At 45.6% G+C, this 19,643-nt stretch overlaps 1 protein-coding gene across 4 annotated transcripts in view; it reads left to right on the forward strand.

Moving 5' to 3' along the window:
- The window catches only part of Ppm1h (protein phosphatase 1H (PP2C domain containing)), a 268,368-nt gene that overhangs the window by 219,746 nt on the left and 28,979 nt on the right, over positions 1-19,643 (forward strand). For all 4 annotated transcript variants that reach the window (NM_001110218.1, NM_176919.4, XM_030245116.1 and 1 more), the window contains 2 exons: positions 6,919-6,982; positions 10,334-10,441. In NM_001110218.1, coding sequence (NP_001103688.1) covers positions 6,919-6,982; positions 10,334-10,441 — 172 coding nt within the window. The remainder of the gene's footprint in view (positions 1-6,918; positions 6,983-10,333; positions 10,442-19,643) is intronic.

Below are 19,643 nucleotides of genomic sequence, written 5' to 3' on the forward strand. Positions count from 1 at the left end.
AAGGTTTCACAGATAGGTTTTATGTAAGATGACGGTAAGCCAGGGCATAGGGTGGGGGTAGGGTGTTAAACTGAGGCGTGATACCTGGAGCTGTTGCAGACCACCCAGCTGGGATAAAACTTAGGAGCTTTTTCTGATGATGATTACAAAAGGGACCCAGGAGTTAGATGTGTTCTTGGTGAAGGAGTCTCAACGATAGATGATCTATCTCCCAATAGTTAGAAGGATTTCTGGGGCTACATGGAGATCTCTTGAGGTCTAGTGCCCAGAAAGGGTCTGAGCCTACAAGGATTAGCCAAGAACCTGTCAAACCACAGGAGACTGAGAACTCAGAGGAAATACAAGGAAGTTCTTGACATATGTTCCAAAAAGGAGACTAGACCAGGAAGATAGGCAAAGCCTCAGGCGGAGAAGGTAGAACGCACTGAGTTGCTTGTTTGATCAAGAATTTATTAGGCTACCTTTATGTTTTGAGGTACCAGGAACGTTACCGTTACACAACAGAAGACGTCCACTCTTGCAGAGCTCACGAAGTGTGGGGGAGCCGTAGGAAAAAAAAGACATAGTGCATTTATGACGTTTGCATGAGTGTGACTGAGTACCTCGAAACAGCAGGAGAGAAGGAAAGATTTGACTTCTTCGTGAAGGCAGGGAAGGCAGGACAGGGTAGTAGTTCAGTTCATCTCAGGAGTGACTGGTGGCGGCTGTACACATGGTGGTAGATGGGGAAGCAGAGAGGAGCCAGAACTAGAGGCTTGGAAAGGCTTCGCCCTTGTGACTTCCCTCCCCTAGCTGAGATCCCACATGCTAAACCTTCTACAGCCCTAAAAGTAGTGTCACGAGAAAACAAACAAATAAACAAAAACAAACACACCATGAACCCGGAGAGAATATTCCAGATCTGTACTGCAACAGAGAGTAGGGAAAAATAGTCTGTTAAGTGGTAGATGCCATTCTGTGAGGAAAAATTCTAAGGATTGACAGAGATGAGGGAAGCAAGTTTCAAATAGCTATTTGACTACTTTATAGTGTGATGGGAAGAAGTCATTGGAGGGCACCAGAGGGCGGTGGCAAGATCTTACCCAATAATTACACTGGTTGTTCTAAAAGCAGAGGAAAGCAAGCGACAGGGCTGAACAATTTCAACACCCTTGCTGCCCTAAGCCACCATCCTGGTCCCACTGCCTATGCCTGCCCTTGACTGTTTCCCAGAGGTGTAGTGAGCCAGCTACCATCATGTAGTTAAGAGATGGTGGTCCTTGGACTCTGATGGAGGGAAGACGACAGACTGATTTGTAATATGTTTTGAAGGCAAGGGTGAAAGCATTTAGTCTCATGTTGATAGAATATTCAATTCTTCTTCTACTCAGATCTAGTAGGGCGAGGAACCTAGACGGCTGGCAAGGAAAGTATCAAAATATTTGTCACAAGAACAGCATTGGGAAGAACCGTAGTGAGAGGGGGGACTAGGAGAGAGGGAGACCGTTCGGAACTGAGTCTCAGAGACGAATGGTGTTCTGGGTGGTCACGGGGGACAGAAAGATGGTGGTCATAGAGAAAGGCCAGAAGTAAAACTGGGATTCTCAGCCCCCATCGAAATCCTGGACTTTGGAGAGAATCCATCAGAATGGGGGTGGAAAAGCAAGCTGAGCCTAAGCTGATGGTGTCACGGTGGGAAGAGGCCTTAAGAGATTGAGGTGTGAAGACAGATGGGCGGCTGAACTGGGGCAGGGGTGGGCTGAAGTGGACAGCAAAAGAGTACTGCCCTCGCCTTCAGAGTCAGAGGAACTGGGCGAGCAGCAGCAGGTGGGACAGAAAAATGGAGAGATTTGGGTTCACTAAGAAGTTTGTCTTTGTTCATAATCTCTCCTTCTGGGGAGGGATGTCTGGCCGACAGATCACTGAAATGGGGCGCTTGAATACATCTGGCCTTGTGAGGATTCTGATCGTTTCTTAGCCTTTTGGACAAGAGAGAGAAACAAAGGGGGTTCACTTATGTTGCTTTCTGTACATCCTGAGAGCTGCCTCAGGGAGTTCCAGGCCGAGAGGACAATTTGCCTAGATCAGTGCTTTCTCAACCACTGTCTGTTCACTTGTGATTCCGTGTACATAAATATGATGTTGTCCACCCTTGTGCCCTGGAGAGATGGCTCAGTGGTTAAGAGCAGTGGCTGTTCATCCAGAGGTCCTGAGTTCAATTCCCAGCAACCACATGGAGTCTGATAACCTTCTATTATGGAACGCAGTGACCTCCTCTGGAGTGCAGTCACTCCTGCGGAGTACTCAAATACATACATTCATTCATACATACATTCATTCATACATACATACGTACATACATACATACGTACATACATACATACATACATTTCATTCATACATACATACATACATACATTTCATTCATACATACACACACACACACACACACACACACACACAAATTTTTGAAAGAAAAAGAAATTGAGCCAGGCTTTTAATCCTAGCACTCTGAAGACGTGTGTGTGTGTGTGTGTGTGTGTGTGTGAAGTGGAAACTTGAGGGTTCTTTGGAAAGTCAGTATTCTGCTGGGGCAAACACTCGAAGGAATGTTTTTGTTAAAATGGACTCAGGTGTGAAAGGCTAAGGCAGACTGGTGAAGGATCAGTTTGCTGAAGCAGTCACAGGAGAGAGGACGTTCTGCTAAAGCAAGCATAGGAAAGCACACGTGATGAAGGATTCTCTGCTAACAACACACATTTGTCTTGGTCCGCCTCACATTGCATAGTCGAGCTGCATTTTGTGGGATTCCATAGAGAGATACACACCAAAAACCTTCTGGTAGTGTGCTGCAGTTTCTTACCTCTTCTGAGGACTCAGGCTGATTGGATGCACTTGCTGAGGCACATGGAGGACACGTGATGTTTGGAGCGTATAAATAGGACTCCATGGAGTGACAGAGACAGACCTTGGCTTGCTCTACAGCTAGCCGTGCAACGCTTGTGGGTCTTGAGTCTCCACTGTTCTTCGCTTCCCTGAGAGAGGCACAGCCAAGAACTTCTCCTGGAGTCCCTCCTGGTCCCTTCTTGCTGCCGAGGCTGAGGCCTGGCTGTCTGCTAGATCATGTCACTGCTGTTGCTAACCAATTCTACTGAAAACCAGCTGTTGCCCTAATAAAGCAGAGGAGACTTCGGCAAGAAAAACCTTTTCAGGTCTTTTCCCTGTGGAATGGGGCCTGTGTTGTTTGCTTGTGGGCTGGGAGGTGGGGGAGGTGGTGTTTGTTTTATTCGCAGTCTGAATCTATGACCATAAAGCCCTCACACTCAGGCATGCACACAGTGCAATTATCAGTTTCATTGATCTTTTAAGAACAAGGTCCAAATCAAAGGGATAATTTCATTTTTAATTAGACCGCATCTCAAGTGCTTTTGCTTAAGATAAGTGCCAAACTTTCAGGACACTGACAGACCAGAAAGCCCACAGAGGGCCCTTGTCACAGTCTGTGATGTTTGATTAACAAGCACATTGCATAAATGGTGGCATGAGTGGGACAGACAGTCCCCAAGGTCCTGTGACACATCATTGAAAGAACTAGGGAACAGGAAACCAAGACAGCCCATCCAGATGTCTTCAGAACCCACAGACAGGGATGGTTGTTTATTTGCTTTGAATTTTTTTTTTTTTTTTTTGAGCCAGGGTTTCTCTATGTAGCTCTGGCTGTCCTGAAACTCAATATGTAGACCAAGCTGGCCTTGAATTTACAGAGATCTATCTGCCAGATTGCTGGGATTAAAGGTGTTTGCCACCATGCCTGGCTTGAAACTGTTGCTTAAACTTATCTGCCGGTAATGGCTCTCAGGTAGGGAAAGCCAAGAATGTAGTAATAGCCCCTTGTAAGCCTTGCAGTCTTCCCTCGTCTCATAAATATTCATAAAGGCGTTGATCCAGTGTTAAGAGTGACCTACAAGTATTTCATAAGCTCTTTAGCTTTGCTGTCTTAGAACAAGTGATTGCTTGACTATATCCCTGCTCAGTTGTGTTATGATAAAGCCAGGGAGTGACCTGATATTGGAATTTTAAAATTTCATTTAAACAATTTTCCAAATCTTAAAATCTGGAATAAAGGGCCCTGTGACCATATATTCTTGGTTATAACATGAAATGCAAACAACCTCGGTGTGTTGGTGCTCTCAAATTCTGCATCCTCCCATTCCCCACCCCCACCCCACCCCCACCCCCAGGTGAGGAAGAGGGGAACCTGGGCAAGCTAGAAGCATGAATGTTATAGTGTGAATGAGAGTGATGCAGGGTGCCATCCATCAGGGCCATGCAAGTGGGCAGGACCAGGCTGAGATGAGGCCTTTAACTCCCCAGCGGGGTTGACGGATGGATGTCTGTCTATCCTCTGGAGGACAGGGGTAAGTTACCTTTTGTGGCCACAGATGAAGCAGGCAAGGAGGGATCGGAAACAGGTGTGCAACCCAGATGGTAGCTTCCACTGTGCACCTCCCCCTCCACTCTGCAGATCTCACGGGCTGCCAGGCAATGGATTTATCCTCTTGCCATTCAGAATGTGTCCTGGCCTCACTTGCCACAAGTTCTTTTCCTCATCAGACATTCTCCGGCTCCCTACTCAGAGCGGTCTCCTCCCAGGCTCATTGCCAGAGGGCAGCATCCCCAAAGGTCAGCGCTGATGGTATCCATCTTTGCAGTGTTTTCTGGTATAGGGAGGGCCGTTCACTTAATGTGTGACCTTGAGGACATAACTTGTTAATCTCCCTCACCCTGTTTCTTCGTCTGTAAGATGGGGTCTCCGAAAGACTTTTTAAAACTATACATAACTACCAAGTCCGGTATTGGCCTCAGTAAATTATATCTGCTGGGATTATTCTTAGCCGCATGTCTACAGAGACTTCCATCTGGTTCCCATTTAATTCTCTAGGGGTGTTTGTTTGTTTGTTTGTTGTTTGGTTTTTGGTACTTATATTCAAACCCAAGTATCACCCATGCTGAGTGTGAGCTTTCCCATTAAGCCACTTCTAGTCCCAAGCATTTATGGTTTTATTCAAGTCTTCCTATTGGTACGTGGAAGTCCACTTATATAATGAACTCTGCTTGGTACCCAGGAAGAATGAGTGGGAGGGCGCGTTTGTATGTTCTCTCAGCACAAAGATTATCCTTGTTTGTCACTGGAGGAGGAGGAAGGGTTTGTGTTTTATTGAAAACTAACCCCAGCGGGAACAGAGTAACTCTTTCTTCTCCCAAGGGCATCCTTTCTGTTTTTAGTCATTTTGAAACAGAGTCTCTTATAGCCCAGGCTGGCTGGGAATACACTGTATCCAAGGATGACCTTACTATCCCTTTGAACTGATCTGCTCGCTCCTACCTCCCAGCTACTGCCATTACAACTAAATTCCGGGCCTCATGCAAGCCCTCTGCCAATTGAGCTACATCCCCTAATCCTTGTTTCCGTTTTAACTTTTTGTTCTAAGGATAAATTAATAAGCTAAAATGTAACATGAAAAATTTGAAGTTGCCTCGGTACGGGAGTAGCAACTCCGGGCAGTGTTGAGCCATGTGACTAGGATTTTGTGGTCCTGATGGCCTCTACCCTGAGAAGATTTGAGGGTTTGAGCTTGATAGTGGAATGAGAACAGCTTTCCCTCTACCTTCCCAAGCCAGTTGAGTCTGGTAGCCATCTTCCTCTAGGGAGGGAGGACCTTCCTGTCCTTGCTTCTAGATCTGCTGCCTTCTGCCTCCTTTCTAGTTCCAACTTCCTGTTCTGGCATCTCAAGGCTGGCCATTCCCTGCGCATGATTCTTACCTCATCACCTCCTTGTCTAAGACTGACTCCTCACCCACACAGCATCTCGAATGCCTGTTCATGCTCATGTGGGAGCCTGTCTCAGCCCATTTCCACCCTCCTCCTTGAATCTATGCAGTCTCCCCTCTCAATAATCAAGCTTACAGCTTAACTCACATCCAGTGTATGCTCATTCATGCTCCGAGATGTGGCCTGCTCCTCAGGATGTCTTAAAGCGCTTGCATTATATAGTTCATTATATAGCTGAGGTTGAGAACCACTCAACACGGTTGATCCCTAAGCTGGTGCTAGATTCTAATAATAGCTTACACCAAAAGGTAACTACCTGCTAAATATGACTAATAGCTGCCCCTAATTGGGTTGTTAATGAGCGGAGGCTATGTGCAGAACCCTTTGTATCATGTGTATTAATCTCACTTTATAGATGAAATAAACAAAATCAGAAAAATAGATTGCTCTGGCTGAGGACATAGCTGCTAACTGGCTATGATGTTTGCCTGCTTGTTTTTTAAACTCACTTATGTGTAGACTTGGGACACATGGTCTCATTTGCTGGCAGTGGCATCTAGACAACCATGACCAGTGTAAACCCATGAGGCGTAAAATAGATTTCTGTGTGGCAAATGGCTGTCAGAAAGCTATTGTGAGACAATTTTCCATCAACCTTGACTCCCATCCTGAGGTCAGAGGGTGCTAGTGTCCTCTGTCCCCAGTCATCCCAATAGAAGATGTTTGATGTAAATGACCCCTGAAGGGGTGGACTGCCTCTTGGAGGAGATGCAGGCTCCATTCACCCCTGAGCACTGTTGTTTATCACAGTTGCAGACGCAAGAAGAGTCCAATGGCTGGATCACCTCCCCTTATAATATTACAGATAATTATATGTAGCTTTGTCTCTAAGAATATGAAGACTTGACATTTCCTGGCTTGTCATTGTGCACACACACACACACACAATTTTGCATGGAGCATAGAGAGTGACTATATAAATAAAGAGGCAATGTGGTGAGTGTCAGGAATCCCCAGGAAAATGAGGCACGCAGCAGCCTGTGCCAGGGCAGAGGGTCGCTAATCGAGTTCAAACCTGTTTTCAAATGTTGTTTATTCCCCTGCAGGGCATACAAAACCATTGAGGATGATGACTTGAAGTTCCCCCTTATATATGGAGAAGGCAAGAAGGTAGGCTCAAGTTCACCCCTGGAATGAGAGGAGGTATCTGTGGCCTTTTGCTTTGTATAGCCTGTGGCAGTCTGTGTGCTGTGTGCTTCACAGATTGGGGCAGTTTGGGGTTTTATGGCCTTGACAACTTGAACAAACATCATTTGCATCATTCCTGAGGTCACCTGTCTTGAGGGTGCAGAGAGTAGGAGGATTTAAGAGGTATGGGTGAACCCATAAGACGAAAGTCGGTTTTATGAAAATGCCCCGGTTTCTGTCCACTCGAGTCCCTCTTTGAGGTTTAAACACGACCATTTCCACATGTGTCATTCTGTTTCACAACCGACAGCAAGCTCAGAGGCAGGTCAAGCTGGCTGTGTTGTTACCTCTACTGGAAGACAAGGCAGCTGAGACTTCAAGGTGAAAGCAACCCAGGCAGAAACACAGACCCAACAGAGGACAGCGCCAGTGTGGGGTGCTCGCCCGGGGTTCTCATTTCCACCACTGAAGTTCACACTTTGTACATCAGCTTTCCTGCTTGCCCCAACAAAGGGACTCCAGAGTGTCGTTGCAATTACACTACAGAATCACGAGCCCAGACTGAGATAGCAGAGCCATCGCTGGGTCCCAGTGCCCTAGTCAGAAGCAAAAGCTGAATAACATGGTTGAACTCAAAGAAGACCATAGATATGAGACCCGTGAGCACATGTGGAGGAGCTAGTGAGGCTAGCACAGAGATGAGGAGCCTTGGAACCCATCCCCAGTTAACCAAGCCGCCTTCTGCATCCTCCTCTGTAGGCTTCCTCTGAACACAACTTGTTTCGATTCAGAGCTAAGAGTTTCAGTTAGAAGAGGACAGTGCGGCCACACTGAAGAGATACTTCAAGTGGATCATTTATCAGCGTTAGATAATATTTATCAAGAAGAAATGACTCACGAGAATACCAAAGCATCCCCCAGTCGCTGATACATGCGCAGTCCCTAAATACTCTGTCCACCTGTGTCTAATGTGTCTCCTGGACAGGAGAATGGACTGCTGTCTTTTTTTAGAAGGTTGTCAGCAGTGATGTTTTTGGTTGTTGTTGCTATTGTTTTTTAAATATTTTTTTCTTTTTAAGAATTTCATACATGTACACAGTGAAAGATGATATCCATGACTCTGTCTCTCCCCGATGGCTCAGTGAGACATTTGCCACCAAGCCTGATAAACCTGGGTTTGATCCTTGAAACTCATGTAATGGAAAGAACTGAATCCTGCAGGTTGTCTTCTGACCTCCACACATTCCTGTGATACACACACACACACACACTCACACACACACACACTCACACACACACGCACACACACGCACACACACGCACACACACGCACACACACGCACACAAGCCATGACATGGTGGCTCAAGTCTGTAGCCACACAGCCTTCAGAAGACTGAAGCAGGAGGATTTCAGCAGGAGGAGTTGAGGGCCACCCTGAGCCTCAGTATGAAATTCTCTTTTAAACCCAGCCCCTAAAAGTGTCATGGTCTCATTTCTACAGTACTGTAGACCCTATCTGCCTTCTGACTTGAGACTCCCTCAAATCCACAGGACTTCAGAGAGACAAGGATGAAGATACTTTGTTGAATTATAATGTGGGAGTTTTTTCTTTTCTTTTTTTACGTTTATTTAATTAAGAGCTGCAGCAAGGATGTGGAAGTCAAAGTCAACTTGCCAGAATCAGTTCTTTTCCTCCACTAGGTGGGTTCCAGAGGTCAAAGTCAGGTTGTCAGACTTAATATCAGGTGCCTTCTCACCTGCCCTCAATTGTAGTGTTTCCTCTTCTTTTTACTTCAACCTTGCCTCTATGAAGTATTTAATGTTATTATCCAAGTAACAGAGGAAAATCCAGGCTCAGGTATTTGAACTGCAACATTATGGACTCTACTATTGGTGACCCACTGTTCAGCCATTAGGCTTCATGTCACTCAGCCTGACAGGCAGTCTGTCCCTCTGTGTCTGCCTATCTGATTCTGTCCATTTTTTGACACCAAATTTAGTGTTGCCTCCTCCACGGGACCTTCTCGGTAGAGTTTTCGTTTCCTCTAAATTCACATATTCCATTGTTGATGAGCGTTCCAGAACTGAAGCACATTTCATAGTTTGGATACATGTCTCTTACCCCCTTGACCAAGCTCCTTCATAATAGAGGTGGAGCCTTGGACTTTGGTGTCCTTCCAACATGGTGTGTACACATAGTAGGTACTTTAGGAGAGCTGGCTGTGTAGATATTAATGCAATATGTTAATTCCACAAAACGAGTTTATAGAGAATGTGAGGCTACAGTCCAGAAGTCTGTGCATACTGACATTTTGTTCCTTTCCACCAGAAGGAGTTTTAGGAATATTGTGGCAGATCACGGAGAAGCTAAAGATTTATTTACTCTAGCCACAAAACTTAAGCGTAGAGATCTGCAAAGACAGGAACTGCCCCAGACTTACTATACCTTTTGTTAATGCTTCTGATATTGCCAAGGACGTAGCCAGTGTTCGGTGAATACCTGTAGTGTACATGTGTTTGGATGGATGAATGGACGAATGGCTTGGTGGGTGGATGGATGGATGGATGGATGGATGGATGGATGGATGGATGGATGGATGGGTAGGTGGGTGAATGGATGGATGGATGGATGGATGGATAGATAGATAGATAGATAGATAGATAGATAGATAGATAGATAGATAGATGAGTAGATGAGTAGATGGATGGGTGGATGGATGGGTGGGTGGATGGATGGATGGATGGATGGATGGATGGATGGATGGATATGTGTGTGGGTGGATGGATGAATGGGTAGGTGGGTGGGTGGATAGATGGATGAAAGGGTGGGTAAGTGGATGGATAGATGGTTAAGTGGGTGGGTGGTGGGTAGGTGGATGGATGAAAGGGTGGGTGGGTGGGTGGATGGATGAATAGATGGATGGATAGATAGATGGATGATGGGTGGGTGGATGGATGGATGGTGGGTAAGTAGATGGATGGATGGTGAGTGGATAGATAGATGAATTATTAGATGGATGGATGGATGGATGGTGGATGGGTGAGTGGATGCTCTTGATTGAGTATGAACTGATTTCAGTTGCTGTAGACAATACACGCATTACGTTTAGTTTATTTTCAGCACCCTTCACTCCCTGCTCTACAGAAGCAAGCTGAAGACAGACAGCAACACCCAGCAAGCCTGAGATACAGCAATGATTCTGATGAGCCTTTCCCTGCTAATACGACTCATCTCAGTTAACATCCAATGGCATAGAAAAATAGGCAAGAGGAATTGGGACAGGATGCTGTTACTATGTGTATTTCTGATAACTCTCTGCTTATACTCCTAGGCCCGAGTAATGGCAACTATTGGAGTGACGAGGGGACTTGGGGACCATGACTTAAAGGTTCATGACTCCAACATCTACATAAAACCATTCCTGTCTTCAGCTCCAGAGGTACCATGATGCTTTTGTTTATATTTTATGCAATACAATGTTATGTGCCTGACAGGTCTAATGTCTCTCATGTCAGCCTGCCTTCCCCTTGAGTACTTAGATTCATGCCCTCATCATCCACATAGCGAGCTGTGCCACCTCCTTCAATTCCTCCCACATATTGCTATAAAGTGAGCATCCCCCCATGGATGCTGACTCCTCATGTCCCAGCAGTCTTTGGTAGTACCCCATGTCTTGGACCAAAACCCAACTCCAATAGTCATTGCAGGCTTGACATTTGGTATAAATTTTCAATCAGATCATTGTATTGTTCCCCTCCCCCTCCTGCACAAACCAATTGAACTTGGTTATTGTTCATGACCTTGAATTTCTCATGCCTGTTTACATCCAGTCCTGCCAAGAATTCCCTGTTCCCCATCCACAGCATCCAATTCTTTCTGTGGTTTAGCTCATATATATCGACATCTTCATGGGTTCTCAATCTGTGGATCAAGACCCCTTTGGCAAACCCCTATCTCCAAAAATAATTGTATTACAATTCATAACAGTAGCAAAGTTGTAGTTATGAAACAGAAATGAGAATAATTTTATGGTTCAGGGGGAGGGGGTCACTACAACATGAGAAACTGTATTAAAGGGTCTTAGTATTAGGAAAGCTGAGAGCCACTGTCCTGAGGTGACATCCTGATTTCTGTGTCTCATACAGAAGTCATGCTTTTTGTCTACTCTTCATATTCACAGGGGAATATTTTCTGAGGCATTTAAAATCAATGCCTCGTAGCTCAGCTATTCATCTGGGTATCTCCTTTGACTTGATTTTAGTTAACCAGAGAGAACTTGTGTCATTTGGGTGTTATTTGGAGAAGTTAATTGAAAAATATATCTGTCATTTTGTCTGTTAGAGAGAGGGGAAGAGAGAGGGAGAGAGAGGGAGAGGGAGAAGAAGAGAGAGAGACCGAGACCTACAATATTTTCTACAGTACTGGAAATGTTACAAGGTTCTATGTTGGTTTTCATGGTGTATTATATAGAGTAGATTTTGTTTCCACGTTAAAGACAAATCTGACAATATAAAAATCTAATAGTCAGCCAAGGATGGTGACACAGGTGACACAGTCCCTGCACTTAGGAGACTAAGGGATGAACATCACTGAATGTTCAAGTCAGCCTGGTCCACATAGCAAGTCCTAAGCTAGTCAGGACTACACAGGGAGACTGCCTCAGACAACAGGTGAAGCAGGGCATAGCGTACTGGTGCACACCTTTAAGTCCAGCACTTGGGAGGCAGAGAGGTCAATGGATCTATGTGTTTGAGCCCAGCTTAATCGATGTAGTTGGTTTCAAGCTAGCTGAGGCTACACAATGAGACCCTGTCTGAAACAAAACAAAACAAAACAAAACAAAACAAAACAAAACAAATCAAGGAAGGAAGGAAGCAAGCAAGCAACCAACCAACCAGATGTACTAATGGTATGGAGGTGGATTTTTCTTACACAGTAAGAAGCCTGGAGTTTGTTAGGCGGCTGCGCCTATGTTTCTCTGGCTTTTCCTTCATGGCCGCAGGGTGGAGGCAGCAGCTCCAAGCATTACACTTCCTTTGTGGTTTTGTTTTGCTGCTGTTCTATATCTTGTGTGTTTAGGCTTCGTTTATTCTGTTGTTTATTTATTTATTTATTTATTTATTCTCCAAGAATTTCATATGTGTACACAATACATTTTAACCACATGCCCTCGATCCCTGCCCCCAGGTCCCCTTCCCACAATATGACCTGCCCCTCCCAGCCTTTACTTCACACCCTCCTCTTTTCTTTCTTTCCATTTTTTAAAAATAACCCATTGAGTCCAGTTGGTGCTGCCCATATGTACATGGGTGTCGGGTCACCCGCTGGGATGAATAGCACACTGAAGACCACACCCCTAAAGCAAAACAGCCTCCCCTCCCCCAACAGCCAGCAGCTGCCAGTAGCCCTCTGCTAGGGGCGGGGCCTCGTGGGTTCCTCCCACACATAAGAATAATGTATTTTTTCCTGAAAGGTGTAGGAACAGGCTCCGCCCCATGTGTACTCACTTAAATCTCATTGGTTAAGATCCTGTCACTCTTCTAGCAGGAGAGGAGGTTGGGGGACCGAGAGAACTTTAGTTCCCACTTTCTGTGGTAGAGAAGAACAAGTCATACTGTTTGCCATACTGTGAAGAATGAGCTACTAGAGCCATATGTTATACTGGAAATAACCAGAATGTATAGGCTCAGCTCCATGCATGTGTTCTGCCCAAGTAAAGTTGTATAATGGAGATGGCAATTCATTGCATGCTCTACCACTGAGACACTCACGCACACCCTCACGCACGCCTAGTGTGTACTGGAGAAGGGAATGTGAGACAGGGGTCTTGTATTTCCCAGGCTGGCTTCACATTCACGATCCTCCTGTCTTGGCCTCCCTACTGATGAAGTCCCTAGTTATGAGGCTGCACCCTGTTCAGTATCTGCTTTTCTGATGTAGCTCATTTTTATTGTGAGGAACAACACAAATTGACTCAAAGTAACCGCACAAAGGAGGTGTTTAATTCTATTAGAAGGCATCCTTCTAGTATCTACAAAAATGAATATTGGAATAACCAGGCCTTATGAGTGTGCTTCTGGAATGAACAGCAGGGCCACCGCAGAAGCCTACAAGAGTTCTGCTGTTCTAACCAGCTAGCCACATCCCACAGGTCCCAGGCAACCCCTCAGCCACACATCCGTATCGGAGAGAGGAGTTTTGATGGGCCCAGCTCACCCTTCATACCAGGCTACAAGTGACTTCCAAACCTGAGGTTTGCCCTTCAGACCATGTGTCTACTCCATTATCCTCCGTGGGCACCAACAACCATCTAGGCCCAGTTCCCAGGCAGAGCTCTAAACAAGGATAATCCCTTTTGAGAGCATCAGAGTTAGAGCCGGCATGGAAATTTCTAGTAAACATTAGGCATGAAAGACACCTCTCCCTCATAGACCCTGGGGTTGGTACATGGAATTAGCTATATATATATATATGTGTGTGTGTGTGTGTGTGTGTGTGTGTGTGTGTGTATGTATATATAATATATTTATATATATATATTTTAAAGTCCACATCCATGCTACAGGTGTTTTCTCTCAGAGCAGCTCTGGATAGCAAGGTCCCCACTGGGCAGAATGTCCACAGCCCCCTCGAGTTCCTAATCCCTCCATGCTGGCCAACGCTAGGACCAGGAGTTACAGCCAGGGCTGCTTCTCACCAGAGGAAAGTAATAAATTCTGAACCTTGAACTCTTTCCTTTTGAACTCCACCGAGCACGGGGTTTGTAACTGGGCTCATAAAACTGTACTTTCTCCCTTGGGGGAAAGCATTCATCCGACATGCTAAATGGCACCCTAACCTTTGCCCTTTAGAAGCCTCCCTGGGGATGTCAGGAAATACTAATGAAGCATTTTTTGCTTTTTCAAGCAGCCTTAAAGCCTCCTCCTCCTCCTCAGCCCCCGCCCATGCACACATGCAGATACTTCTTTGTACAGGGGAGCCTGGCTCAGTGTGGTTGTGGTACAGTTAGACTTGAAGGAGCATCTCGTTACTGCGCTGCTGTTCTTAGTCTGAGAAAAACCAGCTCTCTCTGAAAAGTCTTTCGAGTTGGAATCTGTGGGGCCGGTTGTTGGCTGCGGCCATCACGCTGAGATTAGGTTGTCCGAAGTTTATTTCCCGTTTAGCTGAAACTGTACTGTAAGAACGTCTCCCTGTGCTCCGTCTAGCATCCCTAGGATTTTCACAGCAGCACGTCATTCCTAACAGAGTTGTGAGGTAGACAGTTATTCTAACCATCCTGTATACTGGACATTGAGATTCAGGAAAATAAAATTATAATACTTGACGGTTATACACCGTCAAGTAGCGAGCTGGCACTTATAACCCACATCTGATTAGGTACAAGGTCACTGTGGCAAGAGCAAGAGTCAAGAAATAGAAGCTCAGAGTAACTCAGCATGTACTGGTTTGAGAGGCTCTGAAAAAGTCACCTCTATTTTGAACTCCAGAGCCCCTGGTCCTCCACGGTCAGAGTTTCTAGGATGGATGCTGTTGGCCTCAGACTGCATCTGACGGATGCTGTTGGCCTCAGACTGCAGATGATGGCTCAGTAGAGTGGGTAATTGGAAGGACTGTAATGGCCTCTGTGTATGTAAACCTGAACCAGACAGAACTGTGTAGGAGATGATTGCGTGCCTACGATTTAGCCTAATGGATATGGAGTGTATATACCAAGATCTCTTGCACAAGATTAAATTTGTTATACATTTTAAATGTTTCCAGATGGACGCGCCTTAGCCAGAGTCAGGAGAGAGGGGGGAGGGCGCCGTTAGAAGAGGAACAGTTTGAATTGACTAGTGTGGAGGTTAGAACAGAAAAAAAAAGAAGATAGTTTCCCCACCCTCACCCCCACACCCCATCTCCACTCGTTAAGGCTAAAACCCTTTACTCAAGGGAATGATAAGATCATATCCAAGAGAGAAATAGCTAGGCGGCTTCTGTTGCGATCCCAGAAAAGCGGGTTAATTTACTTAAGCCATCTAATGAAGAATCAGACTGCTCCTGGGTCTTCAGGGCCTTCCCGCTCCACTCACGAACGCCCCGCCCACGTCCTCTGCAAACCCCCCCCCCCCCCCCCCCGTATTTTCCTGCTATGCTTGGGCTCTGCCAAGCATGGATCTTTTCCTTCTCATTTGGGTTCTAAATTTCAAATCCAGCTCAGTCTGGTGGTTTTAAGGACTGGAGCTGGGGGGGGGGGGGGGGGGGGAGGGATGTGATTCAATTCTAAGAAAATTCTAAGAAAAAGAGCTCAAAACCCTTCTTGGAAATTCCCACTGATCCCACTCATCACTGCGGCTCCTAATTTGATTTGATGAATTAAGTACAAATAAATCAAAACCATGTGGATCAAATTTATGTTTAAAAAAAATTGCAGCGGGGTTTTAAAAATTAGAGAAGGGTTTCTTTCTAGCCAAACACATCTTCAGTTTTGCTGAACACAAGGCGCTGGGGAAAAAAAAAAAAAATCTTGAGTTTGCCAAACCTGAAGAGCAGCCGCCAGGTTTCCGGAGCCTCTCTCAAACCTTCTGGGGTCTAAAGCAGAGATTTCTAGCCAAGACCTGAATTCCACAAGAGGCCCCCGCCAAAGGAACAGGGGCCTTGCTAGCAGCAGGCTGCGGGGCTGTGTAGGAGACTTTCACTCTCCATGTCAACAGCACCTGGCTTTCTCTGTGTGACCGCACCGACGGCAGCCCCTCCCCCGGGCCTCTCCGGCCAGGTCTGGCTCTTGCCTAACTAGGAAGCTCGAGGCTCAACTGTGCATCCTGAAGAGTTCAGAACTGAGTTGATTTGTTAACTCAGGCACCGGTGCCCAAGCCCTCAGCATCGCCCTCTCTCCTAACAGTCCTCCCACCTCCAGCCCGGCACACAAGCATCCTGTTACTCAGACAGCTTGGCACAGGCCGAAGGCCTCGACTTCCAGATGTTCCCTGCTCCCCGCCCCTTTGGGCCTGTGACAGGCCCTCTGTAGAGCTAGGATTCCTAATTTCACCCTTCTTTTCCGGCCTCCACTCCAAGACTGTGCCCCAGTTTGGTCTCTTGGAAGAACAAGGCCCTTTTCTGTCTGGGGGCTGTTCTGCAGAGCCAACTCCCTCCCTCCCTCTCTCCCTCCCTAACCCTGCTCGGCAGTCGTGTCTTCTAGCCCAGCCAGACAGAACCACAATCAGGCTAATTTTCTCTCTGCTTCGCCTCTCCTCTCTCTGGTTTTCGGGAGTCCGTCAGCTGTTTCTTATAACGCCAGCTCGTTTAGCTCAATCCTGGGAATTTTTTTTTTCTATCTAGGTAATCTTTTTGTTCTGAAACTCTCCTCTCATAAAGGACAAAGAGCTCGAGTCTGAGTTCCACTCCAGTCGCCGGCTGGCTCCCAGGTGCTTTTCCTTCATCGTGGGGCTTGGCTTGGCCTGGCCTGGTGGATTATGGGTAGGGGGAAATAAGAGCGTCAGTGAAATCCCGGGCATGAGGTCTGGTGTGTGGTGATGGGCAGTAATGTTCTCCCCTTCTTTCTTACTGGCTTCCAGAAGACTGTTTCACACTGAGGCAGTTTCATATTGAAGGGAAATATGTCTGGGAGTCCTGGTACTCCCCTTGCAATCACGAAGGATATCTACAGCCTTCTATTTATGTTTTAACGCCCGTAGTCTTCTGGTTCTTGGTGACTTTTTGTGCTCCAGGCTACAATCCCCATTTGTGCTCCTGCCGTCTAGTTTATAAGAAACAGTAATTCTCAGGTACCATGAGAAGGAAAGTCAGTTGTGCAAGCGAAGCTTACAGTGGTTGCATGAGAATAATCTAGAGAGTGAGGAACGTTGTTATGCCAGACAGTCTTCAAGCCTTCTAAAGCGGTCGTTCTCTTTGGCGGATAGAAATGGGAGAACATATTTTAAAACAAAAACTCACAATGGGCATGGCGGTGCACACCTTTAATTCAATACCAGAAAGCACAGGAAAGTGGATGCCTAAGTTGGAGGCCAGCCTAGTCTAAGTAGCAAATTCCAGGGCAGCCAGAGCCATATAAGAGAGAGACTGAGTCTCAAAAAACAAAACGAAACAAAATAAAATAATAAAGAAAGAAAAAGAAAATCACAGGGAGAATTTGTCCGTCCTAAATTGGAATTAGGGGCCATCTCTAAGTGAGACTCGTTGAAGAATAATTAGCCACAAGCCCTGTTGCTTGCTTCCTGAGGGATAGGAGTTCAGATGAGGAAGCAGATGATACAAAGGGAGAAAGTAGGGCAGGAAGAAGGAAGCAAGAGCGCGTTCCTGTGAAACAAGACCCACCTCAGAGAGTCACTGTGCCTGCAATGTAGGCAGAGGACTGTTAGTATAATGATCCTGCCTTCACATGGTTTCAAGGGCTGGTGTGTCCATGTCTCCAAACACACACATACACACACACACACACACACACACACACACACACACACATACATGATCACATATATAGACATACATGCACACAGAGACATACACATACATACACATAGACATACACAAACATACATACACACATACATACTCATATATACACACACATACATATACACACATACACGCACACACACACATACATGCTTACATATATAGACATACATACACACATACATGCACACAGAGACATACATACATATACACACATACACGCACACACACATACATGCTTACATATATAGACATACATACACACATACATGCACACAGAGACATACATACATATACACACATACACGCACACACACACATACATGCTTACATATATAGACATACATACACACATACATGCACACAGAGACATACATACATATACACACATACACGCACACACACATACATGCTTACATATATAGACATACATACACACATACATGCACACAGAGACATACACACACATATACACATACATACACACAGACATACACAAACATACATACACACACATACACGCACACACAATTTTACTTTCTAGCCTGTAGGAAAAGAATTATTAGGGTCTGAAGAAGAAAATAATTTAATTCTTTTTCCTTCTGAGTTTTCTGAACCAATTTAAAAATAGATATAAAAGAGAGTCAAAATAACTCCCTAGTTAATACACATTTATTAGGTTAGAAACCTCAGGCGGCACTGAGAGCAAACATGGATCTCTCTTCCTTCCCCCTGACTGAGCCGGCCTCATGGACAGTTCTAGAATTCTCTTAGCCCCCACCCAGGGAGAATTTTCTTACTGTTTTCCTGCTGATGGGCAGAAGCAAAACTAATGAGCGTCACGTGTAGACAGAGATCAAAGAGAAAATTCCAGACAGTTCAGTGTCCCAGCTTAAACTTATAGAGCAGTGGCTCTCTGCCTGTGAGCCACGACTCCTCTGACAAACCTCTCTCCAAAATGTTTACATTACTATTCATAACAGTAGCAAAATTGCGGTTATGAAGTAGCAATGAAGATAATTTAATAGTTGGGGATCACTACAACATGAAGAACTGTATTAAAGGGTTGTAGCATTAGCAAGGTTGAGAGCCGCTGATACCTGGAAGTATTTTTTTTTTCAATACATCCCTTTTTGCCTTGTGTTGACTATGAACAGGCCACTTTCCAAACTATTGGCTCTCCTGACTCTGTGATTATTACTGTTAATGTTTCTGTGGCCCACAGACTGAGTGATCTGGATGGTTCTCCCGCAGAGCCCCTCAGAGACTCCCAGTCGGGAGCTCGATGTCTGGAATCTGAAGGCAAGGCTAGGGTAGAAGTCTCAGGTGACCGCTCAGCAGCTGGCAGTTAGTGTGGGCTCTCGGCTGAGAGTTGAGTCCCTGCAGCAGCACCTGGTTTATCTTAGATCTTAGATCCTCAGAGCAGGGCAGCCAGGTTCCTAGAGAAACTGCCCCAAGAGGAAGTGGTTTAAGGTTAGGCAGCACCTCACAGCTTCAGAAGTGCTGGCCTCTGAAGTTCCAGACCCATGGCACCGCAGCATTCTGATGGCGGAGGGATTGCTGAGACCAGTGTGCTTGGAGGCAGACACTTGATTTGCCGTGAAGATGTTTTGACAAAGAGAAGGAAACATGGTGGACCATCGTAAGAGTCACCTTACCATGATTTTCCTGTAAAGTCCCTTACCTGCCGTGAAGTCTTGATAGTTAGGATTGACCACCTATCTAGGAAAGAAAAATGAATGCAAGTTGATGAGTTAGCTGTTTAATGGATTAAGAAAGGAAATGTAGCCTGCTATGTAAAAGCAGACTTGCAAAGAAGCTGATTAAACGGAAGGATAAGGGACTCTGGGTCAGAGCAGGGTGTGTGAGCTCTGCTTGCTATGGGGAAATGTGGCCTACCCTAGATAGAACGTAAATGCAAGTTTGCAATCCGGACACAGTTTTGTATTTGTACAATTCTGAAAGGGAAGCAGAGGATGCACACGTCCAACAATCTATTGGATTCCTTCCTTCCTTCCTTCCTTCCTTCCTTCCTTCCTTTGTTTTCTCTCTTTATTTTCTCCTCTTCCTCCTCCTTTTTTTGTGATATTTCAAGACTTCAAGACAGGGTTCCGCTGTGTCACACTGGCTGTCCTGTCATTCTTAATAAACATTGATTTGAGTGTTTAAGTTTATAGTTTTAATTA

This window comes from Mus musculus, chromosome 10, assembly GCF_000001635.26.
Source record: "Mus musculus strain C57BL/6J chromosome 10, GRCm38.p6 C57BL/6J".
Taxonomy (NCBI): domain Eukaryota; kingdom Metazoa; phylum Chordata; class Mammalia; order Rodentia; family Muridae; genus Mus; species Mus musculus.